Source organism: Engraulis encrasicolus, chromosome 4, assembly GCF_034702125.1.
Source record: "Engraulis encrasicolus isolate BLACKSEA-1 chromosome 4, IST_EnEncr_1.0, whole genome shotgun sequence".
Classification (NCBI taxonomy): Eukaryota; Metazoa; Chordata; class Actinopteri; order Clupeiformes; family Engraulidae; genus Engraulis; species Engraulis encrasicolus.
In genome coordinates, this window is record NC_085860.1 from 35,232,800 (window position 1) to 35,255,631 (window position 22,832).

At 45.4% G+C, this 22,832-nt stretch overlaps 1 protein-coding gene across 1 annotated transcript in view; it reads left to right on the forward strand.

The window, feature by feature from the left end:
* pclob (piccolo presynaptic cytomatrix protein b) overlaps positions 1–22,832 on the forward strand; it is a 77,407-nt gene that overhangs the window by 38,265 nt on the left and 16,310 nt on the right. The window contains exons 14-22 of the mRNA XM_063197828.1: positions 537–7,266; positions 7,614–9,289; positions 9,446–11,567; positions 15,955–16,049; positions 16,343–16,418; positions 16,719–16,844; positions 20,787–20,895; positions 21,257–21,324; positions 22,083–22,297. Coding sequence (XP_063053898.1) covers positions 537–7,266; positions 7,614–9,289; positions 9,446–11,567; positions 15,955–16,049; positions 16,343–16,418; positions 16,719–16,844; positions 20,787–20,895; positions 21,257–21,324; positions 22,083–22,297 — 11,217 coding nt within the window. The remainder of the gene's footprint in view (positions 1–536; positions 7,267–7,613; positions 9,290–9,445; positions 11,568–15,954; positions 16,050–16,342; positions 16,419–16,718; positions 16,845–20,786; positions 20,896–21,256; positions 21,325–22,082; positions 22,298–22,832) is intronic.

The window sequence follows — 22,832 nt, forward strand, 5'->3', positions numbered from 1 at the left end:
TCTAACACTCAAGAAGAAAAAAGTGAATGGGCAAAAATACATCCAAGTGAATCTGTATCAATAGATGTCTCAATTGAGGAACTATCTGACACACGAGAAGAACATGCTGAATCTGTGAAACCACCCACAGAGGAGTCTGTTGTAAAGGTAATCTTAATACACTGTAGCGTTACAACAGTTCTGGAATGCATTGATGACATAGTTAGGCGCTCATGTGAGAACAGACTTAACATTTCCACAAATGCCACCCTGAATCATATTCTGCTGAACTGCTTCACTATTCATTCCCGGTTACTTTTCTTGGTCCGTAACCAAGAAAGGTTTCTTAAACCCTAACTCTGCAACTAACTCCTTCATGATCCCCCTTCTGTAACCCTCTATCACAAACACTGTTTGGGTCAGAGGGTTCACTGTGCTTGTCATCATTCCTTGTCCTTTTTTGTCATTGTTCTTTTTGTTATTCTTAATAGTCATTGTGATAAGTGTGTGGTTCATTTAATAGATACTCAGTGTAACTTTTTTTTCTGTTGTAATAGGTGCCGGTCTATGGATCAAAAGATGAATCTGAAATTCAACCACAAGTCCCCTCCGATCAAAGTGTTAAGGATGAAGTCCTTACCACTGACGTAAAGGACCCAAGAGTACGGGACATCATGCGGATCTCTCCAGAATCATATAGTTCTGCTGAGGAAGAACTAAGGACCATACAGCAAGTCAGTGAAGAGGATTCAAAGCCTATGACCACAGAGAAACTGCAAACTCAAACCTCTGTCACAAGAAGGCGGTTAGAATACATAGAGGACAGTAGTGAGACGGATTCCTCATCTAAACTGCATAGGAGAAGCTCTGCATCCTCAATCAGTGAAGAACTGAAAGCAGATACTCCTGACTCAATTGATGATGAGGAATTCATTCGAGGACAGCTCTTGGAAATGGGGGCTGATATGGACTTAACACCATCTGAAGAAGACCTCAGTGCAAGGAAAGACGCCGCTCTGGAGACAACGGATGCTGCCACAGAGAAGCCAAAACGTGTGCTTAAAAGACTCAGCGTTGAACTTATCAGTCCAGATAAAAGCCTATCATCAGAGGATCTTGATTCTGAGCAAATTCATGTAATTCCTCTTTCTCAAACAGTAAGCAGAGAGGATATGGATGCTTCAATTGACACCACAGCATATGCTAAGGCCATTGATACTAGCAGTGTAATTGTTGCTATGGCAGACAATGGAGCTCCACGGCGACAGAGCACTGAGGAAGCTGATGTATCAGTAGGCAGTATGGTGGAATCAATAAGTGAGCGCTCAAAAGGTGATGCATCCTCCAGTCTCCAAGCCTCTAGCTTTACACCAGGGACAGCTTCACCCACGTCTGTGTCTTCTCTTGATGAAGACAGTGACAGCAGTCCAAGACATAGGCGGAAAAGTGGAGAGGGCAAGCACAAGAAAGCCAAGCAGCGACAGCACGGTGTTGGACTTCCTACCATTGAGGACTCATCTGAGGAGGAAATGCTTGGAGATGGAGATCAGGAAACACTTGCTGAAGCTGATCAGAGCAAGAAGGTATTGAGGAAAGGCAAAAGAGATAAAGAAGAATTGCTCAGGACATCTGGATCAGAAGTCTCACCGAGCATTGAATCTGAAGCTGAAATTCCCAAAGAGACACCTGAAGTAATGGCAATAGAGCCCTCTGTCTATCCATGTATTCCACCTGAAGATCAACAACTAGAGAAAGCTCTAAAGAGTGCAGATGACGCTTATGAAGAAATGATGCGAAGTGTTCGGGCTAGGCAGTCCAGAACGAGTATCACACATAGTGAGGTTGAACCTTTGTATGGTGGAATGTCTATTGAAGACTATGCATATGAGTCATTAGTTGAGGGGCCGTCTCGCACTGACCAAGAGTCAGAGGCAAGCAGACTTGCAGTGCAAGAGTCTATGAAAAAGTTAAGAACCCCTGAAGAAGTGTATGAAGAAATGCTGAAAAATGGAAAATTAACAAGTCCTTCTTCAGAACCTGATACTTGCTATGTGACAATGGCAGGAAGTGAAGGACAGCCATACTTAGAGGCACAACTAGAAGGACTGACACCTGGAACAAGTCCCTCACAGACAAGTCCAGTCTCTCCAGTGTCTCTAACATATTCCCCATCATATGACTCTCCTCATGCAAGTGGAGAAGAGCAAGTGGCTCAGGAAGAAGAGCTACCATTAGATTTGAGTCCAGTTCGAACAACAACTCTTTTCCCAATTCCCGATCTAAGGATCATTCAGTGCTCCTCTGGTGAAGAAGAGGTCGAGGAAGGTGACAGTAGTAGCTACGATCCTCAGGTTTCCGCAAGTGCAGACAGTTCTGAGCCTGAAGTTGACTTGGAAAATCAAGTTGTAGTCTCTGTGTCACCTCCAGCTGAGGCCACCGTAGATACAGAGCCTATATCGGTTGTCTGCGCGGTGCCCACACCTACGCCTATAGCAAAACCAGCTATAGTCCTCCCAGTACAAGACACAGTTCTTTCACCAGAGGTGTCACCATCTTCTTCATCTCCAGATTCAAGTTTGTCAATGACTACAGCCGCCTCATCCTCACCACTGTCTGATCATACTCCAATCTCCCAAGCTCCAGTGGTAATTCCAATCCCAGACTCTGAAGCAGACATGTCTGACCAAAAACAACCCTCTGCAGTTGCAGCATTGAAAGAGAAAGTTGCAGCTCCAATTCCACCACCTGCTCCACCAAAGGTTTCTGCTCCAACTCCTGTTTCAAAAGTAACTTCTGCTCCACCTCCCAAGCCAGTCATAGTTTCCATACCTGATGTTGTATCGCCTCCAGTACCATCTTCAATTACAAAGCCAGTTGTAAAACCCAAACCAGTCGCACCATTACCACCAACAGGTATGGCAGCAGTGTCAAAACCTGCTGTTATGACACCCAGTCCTGCCCCAATAACTTCGGCTTTACACCAGGTTGCAGCTTCTGCTCAACAACCAGCACCATCAGTTCAACCCTCAGCCACAAGTCCAGTTATTGTCCAAATGCCAGATCTCGTTTCATCACCAACCTCAACTCCAAGCCCAGGTCCTCCTCCTCAACCACCCTCTATGCCTGTACCTCAGTCAGTTCAGGCAGATGTTCCCATTCAGGCTGCAGCACCAACACAGGGAGCTGCTCCATCACCAGTTTCTGCACATAGGCCAGTTGTAGCTCCTAAGCCCCAGCAAGTCCCAGTAGTTGTACAGATGCCAGATTTGGTTTCTGCTTCGTCTCAGGTTGCAGTTCCCTCACCACCTCCTGTTACTGCAGTTGCTTCAGCTGAGGCTGCAGCTCCAACAACTCAAACCCCTGTCTCAGTCTCCATACCAATGCCATGTCAAAGTCCAACAGCAGAAGAGTTAAATGCAGCTGTCCCCATAGCTCAGAGACAGCCACCGGTACCTGCTTTGACTACTTCTGTCTTACAGCCACAGGCTGTAGTGGCTTCAGCTTCAGCTGTTGTGCCAGATGTACCACCTACAGCAGTCCCAGTAGTGTCCCCAACTATAACTACTACTGTAGCATTTGGCACACACCCACTGCAGTCTGTGGTGGTGGACATTCAATCTGGAATCGAAGGAGTGCAACCACCAGCAACTGCTCTGTCTTCCACACCCTCACAGATACTACCAACTGTACAGACCACACAAGGGCATGTTGTAATCATAGTCCCCCGTGGTGCTTCATTCGAGAACATATCAGTGGTCAACCAGACAGCACAAGAGATTGTTGCAAATTCTATTGCGTTAGCAGCTGCTGGTGCACGTAATGAGATAAGCACTGCAGTATCACCTGAAAAGACAGTGACTCCACAGCCCATCACAGCAGCAGCAGAAATCAAGGCCCAGCCTGTTCCTGTGTCAACTACACCTCCCACATCGGTGGTGGTGGAGTCTCCAGCGGAAGCTCCGGTAGTGAAACAAATGGTCACTCCTGCTCCTAAGCCTGTACTTCCACCTCCAGTTCCTCCCAAGCCCACATGCATTCCAGCTGGGTTAAAATTCACTCACAGGCCAGGAGAAATTGTTCATCCACCACTCTCTCCTCAGCCCGTTCCTACTCAAAAGGTTATGCCTGACATTCCTAAAGCTGCTACATTACCAAGGACCAGAGAACCACCCAATGCTCTGTCTTTTAGTCTGACAACCCCTGCTCAGTCTAAGCTAAGTGCCACATCTCCTAAATCTCCTATATCACCCAGATTTGCAAAATGCTTGGAGACCTATGTGGTCATCACTTTGCCATCAGAGCCAGGGTCACCTGTCGAAGGAATAACCACCCAAGCTCCTCTACGACGTGGATCTCTCCCAACTGCAAGTCGTCCTGCAGGGTCGGTTTCATCGGCGCCACTGCCAAAACCAAGACCACAGCAAACTCCATTACCACCTGCACCAGTTTCCCAAACAGAACAAGTCTTGGCTGCATCCAAAGATACACAACAAGTGATATCAGCTCCATTTCCACAACCAAGACCCGAAGAAGCAGTTATGCAAGTGGTGGCTAAACCCAAACCAGTGCAACCAGTAACTATAGAAATGGAGGAAGTGGTGGCAGCTCCACCTATGCCACCCCCTCAACCTTTGGAAAGTGCTCCACCTCTGGCAAGAACACAACCCATAGCCCCAGAGCTTTCAGAGCCAGTGATGCCCCCACCAGTGCCAATGCTACCTGTGGCTGCACAGCCTCAGATACTACAACAACCAGTTGCATTTGTGCCTGACCAGGCCATGTTGCAGGATGTTCAGCAAGTACCAATGCATCCAGTCCCAACAGTACCTGCTCAGACCATATTACCAGCACCAGGTCTACCTGAGGTTGCTCCAACGGTACCCCCACCGGCTGTTTCCCCTATGGTTGTTGCAACTGTACCACTGCAGCCTGTTTCACCAATGATTCCCCTGGATGTGCCGCCACCACCACCACCGATTTCTCCTGCAATTGCCCAAATGGTTCCTCCACTACCACCATTGCCCCACATGGTCCCACCACCGCCTATGTCACCAGCAGTTGGCCAAATGGTTCTCCCAACACCTCCAGTTGCCCAAATGGTTCCCCCATCTGTTTCACCAGTGGTTGCCCAGATGGTTCCACCACTACCGCCAGTTGCCCAAATGGTTCCAACACCATCTCCTGTTGCCCAAATGGTTCCCCCACCTGCTTCACCTTTGGTAGCTCAAATGGTTCCTCCACCATCTGTTTCACCTTTTGTCCCCCAAACGATATCACCTCAACCATCATCTGTTCAATCCATATCGCCACAATTGTTTTCACCAGTTGCACAGACAATATTACCACAGCCCGTATTGCCTGTTGTTTACCAGACAGTATCACCACAGCAAGTTCCACCTGTAGCTCTTCAACCAATATCACCCCAGCCAGTCCCACCTGTTGCTGTTCAACCTGTAGTCCCGCAACCAATTCTAGCTGTAGCTGCTCAGAGTGTTGCCGCACAATCAGTTGTACCTGTTGCTGTACAACCTGTATTGCCACAACCTGTTGTACCTGTGGCTGTTCAGCCTGTAGCAGAACAACGGATTTCTATTGCTGTAGAACCCATAGCACATCAACAACCAGTTGCTATGGTTCAGTCTGTGTCACCCCAACCAGTAGAGTTCATTGCATCTGAACTGATGCCACAGCAGCCAGTGGCAACTGTTGTTCCTCAATCGATGATACAGCAACAGACAATGTCACCTGTGCCTGCCCAGCCCATGTTCCAGCAAGAGCTAGTAGGACAGGTAATATCACAGCCTGTGGCACAGCAACCACCAATGGCTCCTGTGGCTGCTGCAGCTCTGCCCCAAGAACAAATGGCATATGTACAGGCTCCACAGGCAATGCAACAACAGCCTTTGTTGGACCAACAACCACCCTCATTTGTTCCTTCTGCTGCAGCCCCTCAGTTTGCACCACCAGAACAACGGCCTGAACCTGTGCAACCAGGTGCATATACTCAATATACTCAACCATCAGAAAGTCAAGACATTCCAACAATGCCACCACCTCCCGTTACATTTACACAAGTTACAAAGTCCATCGCAAGTGAGGAAATAATTGGGCCCGAAAAAGTAGTTTCAAGCGTCAGTCAAATGTACTCTGCAATTTCAACTACCGAGCAGCAACCTGAAGCCATGCCCAAGGTCGTGACCCAGGTTGTTACAACAGAGGTACAGAGGACCACAACAGTTTCAGTTGTACAGGAAATAGTGCCTGAGGAACCTGCCCCAGTAGCAGTGCCCATGGAACCAGAGGTCACCCCCATCATTGTTGAATCAAAGCCAAAGCAGAATGGAAGGATTCACTACCCTGGAGATGTAATAGATCTTTGCACTTCAAAAGTAAGCATCACCATGACTGATAAAGGCATGGATTTGACAGCTCCTGATTCCAGCCGACAGTCATTCTCAAGTGATTCCAGTGGACGGCAGTCGACGGCTGTTCAGCCAGAGGTGGTGAATCTTAGCCCCGCTGTCACACCAGTCACAACACTCTCTGTTGTGACAGACAGCATCACAATTGTCACTTGCTCTGCCACCATCTCTTCATACAACACCACTTCGGAAAAACCACTGGATTTGGGCAGCGCTACCTCTATGCCTCTTCCACTCACAACATACATGCCATGCAAGCCAGTTTCACAAATAGTATACAGAACAGTAAGCTCTCAACCTAAGCCCATAGCAGCCGCCACTGAAATCCCTGTGAATCTGTCCTATGGGGTCGTAGACAGCATGGCCAGTGCAACAACACCAGTGACAATGGCACCTGAAAGTATAATGAGTGACACTACTGGAGTCCCCCCTCTAATTCCTGCCCACACAGAAGCATATGCAACAGCCGTAGACCTCAGTACATCGAAGCCAATAATAGTGTCTCTCACCACCTCCTCGGGTGTAGTGACTACAGTTGTGGAGGATGCTGGGACCCCTGTCGATCTCACTGCTGGACGAAGAGCTGTCTGCTGTGACGTCATCTACAACCTTCCGTTCGCAGGGACCTGTAGAGGGCAACAGCCTACTCCCACACCTCCCGATAATCGTTTTGGCTACAGAGATGATCACCAGTATGGAACTGCCACCACTCTTGGCATTTCTGAACCCACAAACTTGAGAATGTCAGTGTCAGACAGCAATTTTGCTGAGGCTGGATTCTATGATGGTAGCAAAAGGATGGATTATCAGAATGGAGCTTCTGATGGTGCCATAGACTTGACATCAGCTACTAAAATGTCTACAGGTGAGACATGTGTTTTCATATTGATATGTTTTCTTATTTAATTAATTTTCCGTTTATTTTGTTGTTATGTGTTGTTTTGTTGATGTGAATTTGATTTGCCTTTGGGTTTGCTTAATTATTTTCTTCTTTTCTTTTTTCACACAGATGCTTGCATGTGCCTCCGTGTTTTCCCTCAGTGTTTTGGTTTTGCTTCCGGCTAAATCAACAAGCTTGGATATCAATGCATGCTGCCATTTTTTCTTCTTTTTCCTTCTTTTCGTTATTTATTGCATGGCCAATCTCACTCTATATATGTTAATGATGGATCAAGAATGAGATTTACGATCACAGATATATTTTTTCTACAGATGAAGCTTTGGACTACTCAAGCAAAGGCACCCGAGCCATTACCTCAATTACAACTGCACATTACACACAGAGTGTGCTAAGGTCCACAAATGGCATTGTTTACTCATCTGTACCTGAACCTGTCCCATCAACATATGCAATAACAACTCAGCCAGGGTCAGTATTTAGTACAACATATAATGATCTGGTTGCAGTACCCCCAACCACAACATTGGAGGCATTCTCAACCTTACAAAACATCCCCTCTCCTTATGGATTCATACCAGTGACAGCCGGTGGCCAGATTATTTCACAAGAAACTGGATTCCCCAAAGAAATGCTGCCAACAGTCCTTGCCAACCTCTTCCCTGGGATGGCCCCCTATCCTGAAATATATTCTGATGCCACCCTTGAAGCCATTGCTGCTTCACTGGATACTTTGCTCTCCCCGAACTTCCCTGGTTTTGAGGACAGCAAGAACCCACAGTACCATGCTGAACGAGAGTTTCTTGAGTTGGAGAAGCTGAAGCAACTGTGCCTTGCTGAAGAACTTGAGTGGGAGAGGCAAGAGATCCAGAGGTTCAGAGAGCAGGAGCAGCTGATAGTTCAGAAGGAGCTTGAGGAGTTGCAGACCATGAAACAACAACTTCTGTTGCAGCAGGAAGAGGAGCGTCAAGCCCACCTGATCCTGCAACAGGAGACCTTTGTCCAGCAGCAGATGCAACTCGAGCAGATCCAACAACTTCAACATCAGCTGCAGCAACAGTTGGAGGAGCAGAAAATATACCCCTATGGCCGAGACACACTGGGTAAAGATGCAAACATACTGGACCAGCAATATACAGGCAAGGGCGATGGACAGTATTGGCCAGTCAAGGATGAAAACTCCACACCTGTACCTGGCCAAGACCATCAGTTAAGTGGGGTATGGGGCACTGCTCCCACTGAAGGCATTCCAGCTTCTGCAAGAGTCAGTAAGGATGGTAAAGCTGACACAATGCTCGCAGTCAGTGGAAAGAAAATCATTGACAGTGGCGTGCAAACAGATGATGAGGACAGTGCCGAGAAGCCATGTCCCGGTAGGAGAAGAAGGGGTAAGAAGAGTGTGGACAGTTGTATCCAGACTGATGATGAGGACCAGGAGGAATGGGAAACCCCTGTCAGAAGCAGGCGGAGGTCTCGAACAAGTAAATATGGAGATGCTGAGAAGGGGAAGTCTTCTAAGGTCTCCAGTATTGCCATCCAGACAGTAGCTGAGATTTCAGTCCAGACTGATCATTCAGGCACTCTCAAGCGTTCACCTGTGCGGGCCCACCTTGATACTAAAGTCGATTTCCCTGGGGCTGGAAGACAGCTCAGAGGAGAGGCTGAGTCTGACTCTGATGAAACATCATCACAGAGAGGGCTCCCAGGTCCAATAGAAATAACCACCCATCTCAAAACGGATGGCTCTACCTGTACACAAAAGTCCCCCAAAGTTCTGTATTCCCCTGTCTCTCCTATGTCTCCAAGTAAATCTATTGAATATAGTAAATCAGGAAAAGGCCAAAAGATGCTCACCGTTGACCACTCCAGACATTCCCCGAGCAGCCCAAGATCCTTGAAGCCCTCACAGAGATCCCTGTCTGACAAGGCTCTGAGCCCAACTACTGAGGACCGAATGACATCAACCTACCACTATGCTGAGAGCTACTCTGTAAGTAAATATTCGATTGTGTGACAATAACGTGTCAAATACTGTAGTTATAGATGTATAATTCTGTTATGATATTTATTTCTTATTTTATGTTTTTGTTTATTCTCTTTTTGTGATATTGTAACTAGCATTGCTGTTTTTGTTGATCTTTTGCAGAGCAAAGGATCCCAGAGTGGCACCCCTTATGGTTCCCAGAAGAAAGTGAAACGTACCCTGCCACACCCTCCACCAGAGGAAGAGACAGTTGTTGGACCATCCGGGTACAGCACTGGCTCTGCTCGAAGAAGGATGTGCAGGAATACAACTTTGGCTCGTGCCAAAATTCTGCAAGACATCGACAAGGAACTCGACTTGGTCGAGAGAGAGTCCTCCAAGCTCCGCAAGAAGCAAGCAGAACTTGATGAGGAGGAGAAGGAGATTGATGCCAAACTCCGTTACCTGGAGATGGGCATTAACCGTAGGAAAGATGTCTTGCTGAAAGAGAGGGAGAAGCGAGAGAGGGCTTACTTGCAAGGTGTGGCAGAGGAAAGAGACTACATGTCTGACAGTGAGGTCAGTAATATCAGGGAGGCAAGACGCAATGGCCGTGGACTTGAGAGGCCAAGGACTGCTCCGCAGTCCGAGTTTAACCAGTTCATCCCAGGCCAAGCTGATGCTGAATCCCAGTACGGAGAATACTACCAGTATGCCCCTCAAACTCAAGCCGACAGCCATTACAGCCCTCAGCAAACATTGTACCAGCAGCAGTCTGTGTACCATCAACAAGTATCCCCCTATCAGACCCAGTCTGTCTACTCATCAGTGCCCAGTCTTCAGCAGTCCCCCCAATCAGGCTATCAGCATGCTTCCCAGCTGATGCTGATGCAGCAAAAACCAAGACCAGAACATGAGCCCAAGATCACCACCAACTATGAAGTCATACACAACCAGCCACTCTTGATGGTCCCTTCCTCCACTGACAGCACATACGGTGTTTCTCAGCTTGGAGGAAAGTACAGCAACCTTGATCTTAGAATGGCTCTGGAGGAGAGGGGTAGCATGGCAAGCAGCCCAATGTCCAGTATATCAGCTGAGTCTTTCTACACAGACATAGACCACCACAATGCCCGGAACTATGTTCTGATTGACGACATTGGTGAACTCACAAAGGGCACGTCTGGACTTGGTGCCAGTTTCACCATTCCCGATAAAGACATGACTAAAGCCGACCGTCTGCTTCGTGCAGCGGAGGTGAGACGCACGGCAGAGGTAGCAGACTTCCTGGGTAGTCAAGGTAGACTAGCCTATGGGAAGACTGAGGAGGACACAATGGAGGAACCATATGAACTGAAACTCCTGAAACAACAGATTAAGCAGGAGTTCCGGCGAGGTACAGAGGGCCTGGACCCCCTCACTGGTTTACCACATTACTTGCCTAGTGACAGCAGCTATAGACACTTTCCAAAGTCAGAGAAATACAGCATTGGCAGACTCACCTTGGAGAAGCAAGCTGCCAAACAACTCCCTGCATCTGTCATATACCAAAAGCAGCTAAAGCAGAAAAAGGCTGCTCTCATGGACCCCAAAATTACAAAGTTCTCCCCAATTCAGGAGAATAGAGATGTAGAACCAGATTACAGTCATTTTTTAGCATCAACCGGGTCCTCGGTGGGTGGGCTGGCCACCAGGGCTCGGCTTCTACAAGACGAGATTACGTTTGGATTGAGGAAGAACGTAGCAGAGCAACAGAAATACCTGGGCTCTACTTTAGGCGCTAACCTGGCGCAGTCTTTAAACTTGGGACAGTCTCTCAACCTCAGCCCAGGGTTGAGATCATCATTGCAAGACGACGGTGGCACGTACCCTAGCGGTACCCGCTCTAGGCCGTCGTCCAGACCCTCCTCCGTGTATGGACTTGACCTGTCCATCAAAAGAGACCTGTCCAGTTCATCGCTTAGGCTAAAGTCTGAAGGTGAGGGCTTGGACTCATCATTTGGCCCAGCCAGAGCCAAACCAACTAGCCTTCCTATCAGTCAAAGCAGAGGTCGCATTCCAATTGTGGCCCAGAACTCTGAAGAGGAAAGCCCTTTGAGTCCAGTCGGACAGCCCATGGGCATGGCTCGAGCATCAGCCGGCCCCCTCCCCCCGATTTCGGCTGATTCCCGGGATCAGTTCGGGTCAAGCCACTCCCTCCCTGAGGTCCAACAACATATGCGGGAGGAGTCCAGAACCCGTGGGTATGACCGTGACATAGCCTTCATCATGGACGACCTTCAGGGCGCCATGTCTGACAGCGAAGGTAAATTTACTTTAAGCCTGTCTCTGAATCCTGAAGATATGCATGGGCCTAATTGTAGTCGTGTCTGTGTTTGTCATCTGTAACTGCATGACTGTTTTCATCTTTTCGTTTGTCTTCTGATCTTGCTGCTGTTAAAACTTTCATTTCCTTTCACAACTGTCAAGAACTCACAACTGTCATACTGATATCTATATCTGATATGACGTTTTTCCTTCTTAGATGCACCATTCTTTCTGTTCCATGTTTGTGTTTGTTCTTTTTGTTTATTTTTACCCCATCTTTATCTTTTCTTAAAACAAAATGTCTGTAAAATATATATAAAGAAATTATCATTTAGAAAAGCCATATAAATAATAGGTTAGGTAAGGTGCCACTGAATTCATGATCACAAATGAACATAATCTAAAATAACACATTTCCCAACGTGTTGTATATTACTGTATTTCTGTACAAATAAAATAAATCAGCAATATTGACACTTCAATACTGATATCCACCGTACTACCAGAAGATGATGAATATACTCATTATGTTGTTTTACTGGATAAGGTTGGAGAATATGTTTGCTGGGTGCAGTCCCTGGGCAGTAGTTGATTGCCGATGACATAAGTCTTTATGCTGACTCTTAGAATCTTACAGCCAGCGGCTTGTTATGAAGGTCACAGTTTTGATTTTGTATTTATGGAGCTGTCTTGTGCACTTTAAATAAATGTCATCAATTCCCTTAACTACTGTACTGCTCCAGCTACATTGTAAAACTGTGTTCACATAACCTATATGTTAACATACTGTATGTACGTAATGAAGATCTTGTTCTCTTAGTACTAGTTCAGAATATGGGTGTAATATACATATGGGGGGTATGTTCCTCCCCAGAAATATATAAAAAGATTTAGATGTATCTGTGCAATATTTGATAGCTAAATCTGAGTCATTTGTATTTGAAAAAAAATCTCCTCTTTCTTCCTCTTTTGTTATTGTCCTGTCTGCTGTCATTTAATCATTCTGTGCTGCTGCATGTCATTGTATCTTGTTTTTGTCTATATATGAATCCAAAAAAGGGGGAGAGGGAACAATTGAAATAAAACAAATAAACTTGCATGCGATGGTTGAATGACTGCTAATTTGCATGTTCAGTGTTGTGATTATTTTTGCATGTTTTTCCTTAGTCACATACTGCATTCACATGTAAGTGTGTCAGTCACATCTTATTCTGCAATTGTGCACATCAAGTTTCACACCTTTCTGTTTTCTGGGTTGAAATATCTTTATTTAATTATTGACATGATAATGTCACAAAAAGGCAAACATGTCAAAAAAAATACAAACACAATATATTGTAGGCTATACTGACATAAGCGACAGGAGTAGGCCACCTTTGCACAGTGTCATAGATGTATAAGTCTGCATATGCCTTGGTTTTCAGCACTAAGTGACCCCCTGCTGATTTTGAGCAGAGATGATCCCAGACTCTTTCATGAGTATCTTTCGAGTATCAAACACGGTACAGTATTAGTATCACATTTCTAAATCCTTAGACCCACACCGATCCACCTGCTGAATGATCACAGGCAGAATGCTGCCCTCTCTTTTTTTTCCTCGCTATCGATGATGGACGTACATGCATTAGTCATTGTGGTATTTCCATAGCTCCTATAGTGCAATGCCATAGAAACGGAGAATGTTATCACAGCCCTCACAGGTGTATGCTAACATGCTCTAGTGCTTAAGTGTTGCTCCGAAAAAATATTTCTCTGGAGAAATAAACTTCTTTGAAAGACTTCGCCCATGAGCCAGAATGTAACGTGCAGAAAATTCGGGGCACTGGAAATCTTTCAAAGAAGTTTGGATTGGATCTGGTGCTCTGCCCTGTGTTGTAATACTCATTAGAGGTAGTTGCTGGTCACTGCTTTTTCTCCCCTCCAACACATAAAATATATGCCGCACAAAGCAAACACTGTGCAATTGTTGATTTAATAATGGATTATGCATGGTGTGTTGGTGTATGACCCCATAATGTACTAACTATGACATAAGGACAGAGCACGACACCTTGGTAAATATACCAGATCAGAATGTTCCGTCACAAAATACCTGTGTTTGCATCCAAAAACCATATATTGAAAGCATGCTCCACATGAATGCAGTAGATAGTGCATGACCAAACACTGCATTGATCACTCCGAGTGAATCTACAGTTAGCAGAACAGCTGAAATCTGATAGCACCATCCAGACACAATGAGCACTGGATCTACACACATACATATGTGTAAACCTAGCATGGGTTCTGCTGTAAGACAAAAATGATAAAAGAATCTAAAATATAACTTTCGTCATCGCAGGGGTGCCTAGCTGGAATGTAGAAGGTGAGAGAACACTAAAATCTGCACAATGACATTCAAGTCAAGTCCCCATCAGTCAGCATACGGCACATTGACACCACACTCATACATGTCATAGTGCTCGGCATTTCCTGACGTGGTGGTATTTCAATCCCATTGTGACACTCATGTTCATTCACTTTTTGAGCCCTGTAGGTGTGGCTTTCAGGACTTGATCATACATGATGTGTTGCATATATGTAGTGTACATAAATGCATAATGTGTGTATTACACCACGTCCACAATCCGTCTGAATGCCAGATGTTCTTGTGTCGAGGCCTTCACTGTCAGTCCTCCTGGTCCATCCACCATCACAGCACTTAGGCAGGCAGCTGCAGCAATCCTCACAAAGCACTGGGTGCTTTCTGACGCCCCCGCACAAATGGACGGAGAGCGTGAGATTTAATGTGACACTCGCAGATGTAGGGAGCATAAAGTTGCCCAGTGCAATTCAGCCAAAACAAGTTTCCCCTGCCAGCTCCTATCTCACTCTCTCAGGACTGACTTTGGGGAATCAGGAGAGAAATGCAATCCCACAGAAAGGCCCTTGCGTCCTGATTTACAATACAATGAGACTGCTCTGTCAGAGTTACCACTGCCACAGAAACTATTTCTATAATGGCATATATTAGAGCATTGCAGAGAGTGTACGTGATTTTCCTCTTAAATTAAATGTACCCGTGTTCTGTATATTAGCATTCATATATAATGCAAGGACGCCACCCAGTGAGGAGTCTGAGGAGTCTACTAGCCCATTTGTTGCAAGAATGTTTAGTAATGTAAAGAAGTAGTAGTCCTTTAACACTTGAAAAGTAGGGAAAAAATCATCCAGAACCCGCTGTCATGATCCTGACAGGACTTTGCCATCTACTGTATTGCTTCATCATAACCTGTCATGGTTACACTTTTGGTTACATTATTTAAGTTGAAAGTTATTATTTAAGTTGAAAAGTTACATCACTACATGTAACATTATTTACTTGAACTTGTACTGTACCACAGGGTTACAGTAGGTAGATAACACTCGTTGATAGGTATAAATACATACACAAAAAGAAGCTGTGAAAATGTGTTTTTACCCATGCCATTTCTTACAACTATCATAATAACTGAAATTAATAACATGACAGTGTCATGATGTAGCCACTGTTATAAACTGACATGACATTTTCCGGATGCCATAAAAGCCTATGACGCATCTCATAGGTATGCAGAGCAGCGGCAACAGGTATGTGGAAAGTTGTCATGACAGCCGATGACAGTGATAAGATACAGTTCATCACTGAGTGATGGCTTTCTTATGGCGAGATAGAGACACATGTCACAACATGTGTATAGCACAGCTGTGCCATGATCATGACAAAATTTTACACACAGCATCTTTAAAGGAATTTCATCTCATGAGTAATTAGTGCCCTTAGTAGTGTAGCGGTCATGTAAGGTCATGTTACGATTTCAAGAAGAAGATCCAGAGAAAGTGAATGTCTGTGTGTGTGTGTGTGTGTGTGTGTGTGTGTGTGTGTGTGTGTGTGTGTGTGTGTGTGTGTGTGTGTGTGTGTGTGTGTGTGTGTGTGTGTGTGTGTGTGTGTGTGTGTGAGAGAGAGAGAGAGAGAGAGAGAGAGAGAGAGAGAGAGAGAGAGAGAGAGAGAGAGAGAGTCTGAGAGTGAGAATGGGTGGCAGAATGTATGTTTTTGTGATCAAGCATGTACTGTACAGTATATTGTGTACATACATGTATATGTGTGTGCTGTGTGCATTTACATCAGGGAGTGTGATGTTTTTGACGTGTCTGGAGGTGAGTGCCTGGGTGTTCTGCGTGTTTGAGCTTCCTTCGAAGAGCTCCGTTTCACCTCCTCAAAAGCATGCCGACCGGAACTCAGGGGTGGGGGAGTGTGGTCTGCATGTTCAGAAAAGCATGTGGTGGACACCACCAAGACGTCGACCTGCTCATTTGCATGATAAAGCGCAGAGATTATAACAATCTTAATTTGCTCCCAACAATAGCTTACCACCTCAGGCAAGAGGAGAGTGACTGGTTTGATAAACCACGCGCTGGTCACCCGGGGCAAAAGACTGCACAGCCACTGGACAGTAGACAGGTACCTTCATACATGCCTACACCCATGGGGGCCGCTAGGGGGGGAAAAGTTGTACAGATTCTAAGGGCCCAAGCACTAATAGGAGCCCTTAAGGGGGCCCAAGCACTGAGAGGGGCCCTTAAGGGGGCCCAAAATTTGAATCTTTCATGGGGCCCAACATTTCTGACTACACCCAAAACTACTGTATGTTTATTACTAAATAATACTACTACACTGTCATTTTTTCCGTTGCAATATACGTATAAATACACTGAGAAAGAGTATTCCCTGTCCTGCTGGTTTCACTGTTGCAGATGAAGTCATTGCACTACCCGTTCCCACACACTAATATGACACTTCAGAGGGACCCTAAAGATAGCAGTGTCTCAGGTAAATGGAGCCATCTGTTCGTTTGTTTTGTTGTATTCTTCAATTTGTTGAGTTTATGTAGTATTTTTAAAAAGATTAACTTAAAAGATTAACAAAATGGTATGTAATACTGAGAAGCCGTGACCCAAATAATGCAAGACCATCCACTGATCTATGTTTAATGAAGGCTGCCATGGTAGAAGATTAGGCAAAGTTTCCTCTACATATTTAACATGGAAGGACTTGGGGTGAGAATTATCAAGTATTTTGGCATATTGACATGAAACAACCACCTTTTTTCTTCCTCTGATGCATGGTCAGGAAACGGTTTGGGAATCCGAGTGGTGGGTGGCAAGGAGATTCCTGGGTCCAACGGAGATATCGGTGCATACATCGCCAAACTCACCCCCGGCGGACAGGCTGAACAGTCAGGGAAAGTAGTGGAAGGTAAGACGGCCCGCGAGCTCGTGTGTCCGATCAAGACTTCATCTCGTTTTCATCTGCACCGTGCTGTAAATTCTGATTAGCAGACTGATGATCCAGTGTCGCAATAAAAACAAGCTCATATATCATCCTTGGCTTTTAAAAAAAAAGATAAGTGCCCACACCAGCACAGAATAGATAGTTGCTGCAATAGACAGTTTCACATCCCTTTTGATGCAGGTTCAATGGAATTGCTGAACATGGCTGCTAAATCTGCTGCAGCTGAGCTACAGTTGGCCCATGCCGTATAGGCCTACTTTTTTCTGCCACTTGCATCTAATTTGTGAAGCCATTCTTCAACCCCTGATCTGCTGCCCTTGCAAGTGACTCTGCGTTCTCACAACATGTTGCAGCTGTGTCAGAGGCCATAAGGCCTGAGAGGGCACGCCTGCCCTGCTGTGCTGGAGTCTCGCCTAGGCAGCCAAACACTAGACACTAGAGATGCACAGGATCCAATATCCGGTTCCGGATCCGGCAGGACAATAGGGTTTTTCACAGGATCAGGATCCGGTTCCAGGATCCAGGATCCGGTAGCCGAGGCTTTTCAGTCAAAATAGTTTGAGCCAACGTGATGAAAAGGACCCACGTGTGTGAGTAGGCTATGTGTTTCAACCCTTTAGTAGGATCCGGTATCCGGTTCCGGATCCGGCAGGATCTTAAGCAGTGGATCCGGTATCCGGCAGGATCCTAAAAATCAGGATCCGGTGCATCTCTACTAGACACATCTGCAAACTCCTCTCTCAATGGATGCTCACAGAGCGGCATATCTCTGCAGAAAAAGAAAAAAAAAGGAGGACAGAAATGCCGTCTTTGAGCCATAAATGCCAGGAGTGCTAGGGGCTCGTCGTGGGGAGGAAAGATGGCAGTGAGGGGGTAGAGGATGCCAAGCAAGGGTCTTTGGTGCTAATCCCAAGTCCCCTGAGGCCTGACGATAAGAGGCCAGCCATCGGTGTAAGCTCATTGGAGCTTTCATTACGCTGTGTACATCTGGGGACTGGAATGGCCTTTTTTTCTCTTCGTGGCAATGATTCTTTTTGCAGAATGACCAAAAAATGACATGAGTAGGGTCATTGTGGAATGACCGAGGAATGATCGAGGTATTATTATGTTGCAGATATTGTTTCTTTCTTGTTTTTTTATCGTTAATCATTTTCAGGAACTAGTTCTTTTTCAATCTCTTGTACTTTCAGATTTAGAAGGCAAAGCCCCACAGGCTCCTGTTTGAACTAGCTGTGCATAATTCATATGTACAGCATGTGCTGACGATGGTACTTACATGCATACAAGACCTGCATTCAAATGAGCAAAGAATACCAAACCATCAGAGCATAGCAAGCATATTCAAACTGGTCTTGTTATTTTATTATATTTACCATGACTCTCTAATAATTGAAATGCGGGCAGCATTCCAAAGTTGTCCAAAGCTTGTCCAAAGTTATGCTGGAGTATGTTTCTGGCGTGTGTAAGTTAGCACCACTTGTACTTCCCCATGGAAAACAATGAAAGCCAAGGTATTTGGCAACAATAGGCATGGACACACAAGTTAAGCAGCAGGCTTGAGCTGTACTGGTGATGTTAGCCAAAATAAAAACGTTGACAAGACAAGGTGAACATTTATTGATATATTCACATCTATGAATGAGTATTATTTTAGCATGCAGTCACATGTAAGGTGTCTAGTTATTTATTAACCGCTGTACACCAAATTCCAGTGGTGGACAAAGTAAAAGTAAAAGTAGAAAAAAGAAACACAGTTTTCTTCCAACACAGGTAACTTATCTGAGTAAAAAGTAGACTAATGTACTTGTCTTACGATAAGCTGATTCTGCACAGGTTGGATTGAGTTTGTGGTGGGTCCTTGTTAGGTTTTTATTGTTTTTCAGTAATAACACAGTTTATCTCATTAGGTAGATACAATGGAATAAACGGCGTAACAGCTATGCAGTATCATGTGCTACTGTCGTAATTACACCAAAAAAGTACTTTTACTTTTACTTTGTCCACCACTGCCAAATTCCAATACACCTAAGCACAGAGAGCATGTGTTACATAATGTAGCTATCAATATCTTAGATGAAAAGAGCGGGAAAACAGCACTGGATTTCTTTCCGGAGATTGGACAGGTACGAGTGTCTCAGTGGTGCCACGGTGTGTATCTCTAGACCGTGCTTTATCTTGCTGTGGTTTTTTATTTGCTGCAATATTGGACTCAGCGATCCGGAATGAGATTAAGAGAGCATCACTGGTGCATCTTGAACAGTCATTTCCTCAGCCTTGCCCTCCTCCCAGCACCTGCAGTTTGCACGCCCCTAGCAATTGATGAACCCCGCGATCGCAGCTGTGGCAGCCGAGTCACACGCACAGACATCAAACATCATTACTTTGTGTACTAGACACGGACACACACATGCATGCACATACGCAAATACACGCACACGTGCGCATGTCCCTACTGTACACACAACATGTGTACTCACACAATATACACACACTCATACCACGTACACTGGTACACACACACGGTACACACACACACACACACACACACACACACACACACACACAAGCACACACACACACACACACACACACACACACATATACAAAAACAAACACAGTGACTGCAACAGTGCAATAGGGAGCGAGCTTGAAAAAGACACCAAATTCTATCAGGGACAGGGAAATGATTTAATTGAAAAGCCATTTGCCAGGAAGTCTCCTGTTGACAGAGTGAATGTTGGTTCTTCTTGCTTCTTCAAACAGCTGAATATACTCTATTGTCGCCACAGCTCGTGAAATGCTCCGTAAGCAAAAGGCCTATCTGAAGACTCGCTTTCATTTGTGTAAGTGGTGAGGAGCTGCTCCCGTGTGTGCGTGTGTGTGGTGTGTGTGTGAGCTTGTGTGTGTGTGTGTGTGTGTGTGTGTGTGTGTGTGTGTGTGTGTGTGTGCGTGTGTGTGGTGTGTGTGTGAGCTTGTGTGTGTGTGTGTGTGTGTCTCTGGGCTTGCCGTGCTGTTTTTTAAAAGCCTCTTGCTTCCTTTTCCCATTCTCCATGCTCAACTCACTTTATTGGCATGCAGTGCAGCTTCGCTTCTCTCTCTCTCTCTCTCTCTCTCTCTCTCTCTCTCTCTCTCTCTCTCTCTCTCTCTCTCTCTCTCTCTCTCAGTGTAGATAGCACTTCAAAACAGACTGTAATTTAAAGGAATGCAAAATGTGTGAGAGCTGCATAAAATCTTCAAATTCCTTTTCCTTTTTTGTGTGTGTGAATACTATGATTACATTGTGTGAGGATTAAACTATAACTTATTCTTATAACATAGCAGATAACTTCCACACATTAAATACTTAATGTGCTCCACAATTATAGCCATAGGTAAGGAGGGCGTGGTATAGAGACAGCTTTTGATAATTTTTGAAAAGCTCTGCAGGGAGAATATAATTCTTTCTGGAAATGTTCCATCTCTCTTGTAGCTATCTTGACGCCTGAATGACGTAACAGACCAACTGCCCTCGCATACAGATAAATCCAGCCTTTCAGATGTAGCCTCCTGGCAAAATTAGAGGCACATTTCCCTATTTTTCTCTCTTTCGTCAATGCTGGTGCATGACGTTAAGGTAATCCGGCAATGTCATTGTGATTCACTTAATAATGTACTCACAAGAACCCCATCACCTGGAAAAATGGTCAATTTTCCCTTAGGTTTTCTTTTTTTACATTTCATGAGCTTTTCCTGTGGACAGGACAGTGACGATTTGAACATGAAGTGAGTGGGAGAGAAAGACAAGGGGTAGGGCTGGGAAAGGAACCAGGCTGGATTCGAATCTCGGTGCAGTTTGGTTATGGATGAATGCCTGAATGTACTGCATCCTAACATGTACCTGAACCTTATTGTCCTGGAAACACACAGGAATGCAGGTCCTGGAGTGGAATGGGATTGCTCTGACTGGCAAGACCTATGAGGAGGTGCAAACCATCGTGGGTCCTCAGAGTGGGGAGACGCAGTTATGTGTGCGACTGTGAGTGTCGACCCTAATCTAAATTATCTACTAACATACACGGGCTACTCTCAGACTGGGGCTACACTTGTTGCATTCCATAACATAAAGACAAGTTGTTTCAAAAATACATTGAAATCAATTGGGTTTCAATGCTTACAGTGATTATAGTAGAAGTTATTTATTAAAGGAGATAAGTCTTTACGAATGAATGCATCCAGTGTAGCCTCACGTCAAACTTGTCATTCACACATACAAATAGCCTACTACCAGTGACAAATTATCATTTTGCGCCCATACACTAATTATTCTATGAATATTTTTTACAATTCCTCAAAGAACTGAAATATACAGTGATATATCTTCCCTCTGTTTGTCTAAGGGACCTGAATATGCTCTCTGACTCTGAACACCCGCAATATCTGGAGCTCCACACACAGATGAAAGCTGGTAAGGGTGCCATGTTGAGAGCCAACTCACATTACTCACTTGGTTTGGCAACAAGAAACCATTTGGCAAACTATAATTATATATGTTGTGCACCTGTTTGAATGATACAAAGTACATGCCAGTAAGATACTCTGCCTGCCAGTAAGTATGTTAGTAAGTACACATGTCAAATGTCTCTTTTGTGGTTGATGTACTCTACACTGTATGGTGGTCCTACAGTATGTTAAGCACATCTGATGTGATGAGAATACTGTATATGTTATCATGTACTGTACATGTTAGCTGCGTTATTTTAATGGTGATTGATGTGGCTTTTCTTGCACTCTGTTAGATATGGTGTAGGAGTACATCTTTTCGTTCACCATCTACTGTGTTGGCAGCATTATAAGCGATGATATGAATGACCTGTGATATCAAATGTGACATTTTCGCTGAGGTGCTGTTGATTTAACTGCAGACTGAGCATGATCTCTACCCACTCATGTGATTCTTACGGGCGCACGTGTGTGCGTGTGTGTGTGTGTGTGTGTGTGTGTGTGTGTGTGTGTGTGTGTGTGTGTGTGTGTGTGTGTGTGTGTGTGTGTGTGTGTGTGCGTGTGCGTGCATGCATGCGTGCGTGCGTGTGTGTGTGGGTGGGTGCATTTGTGCATGCTTGTGTGCTTGCGTTCGTGCATGGGTATGCGTTCGTGCGTGTGTGTGTGTGTGTGTGTGTGTGTGTGTGTGTGTGTGTGTGTGTTCACGTGTGTCCATGTGTACAGGGGACAGGCAGCGCTCCCCGGGCGTGGACCCCAAGCAGCTGGCTGCGGAGCTCCAGAAGGTGTCCCAGCAGCAGGCCCCCGCCGCCGTGCTCACCGCCCTGGAGAAGGCGGGACACCACCTGCACTCGGGCACCGCCTCCGCCACCTCCAGCGCCGTGCCCAGCCCCAGCCAACCGGGGTCCCCCTCCGTCAACAAGAAACGCCACGGCAGCAAGGTACGTAGTGTGGAGTATGGGTGGACAAAAGCGGACAAAAAGACTTCAGAAAGTATTTTGAGGAAGGAGATCCTCTCACCTGGATGAAGTTTAATGGATTTAAAGGAATCAGCTGATTCCCTTTCCCTCCATCAACAACAAACGGCAGCAAAGTGGGATACCTGTAGGTTAATGTATGGATGGCAAAAAAAGGGGAAAAAAGGCTTCAGAGAGGAAATATTCTTTTGCTAAGCTATTATCATGAATGAGCTCATCTACCTGGCTGAAGAAATGCATTTAGTAGGATCAGTTGGTTCACTCTCCCTGATGTTAACAATACATGCAATGACAGAAATGCAGTGTAGGGTATGGGTGGCAAAAGCAGACTTAAAAACCCTCGAAAGGAAATACAGTTTTGTTAAGATATTATGAGGAATGAAGTCCTCTAACTAGCTGAGGAAGTGTATTTAGTATGATCAGCTGGTCCACTTTCCCTCTGTTAAGACATTCCACGACAGCAAGGTTTAAGGCATGTTATGGGTAGCAGGGGCAGACA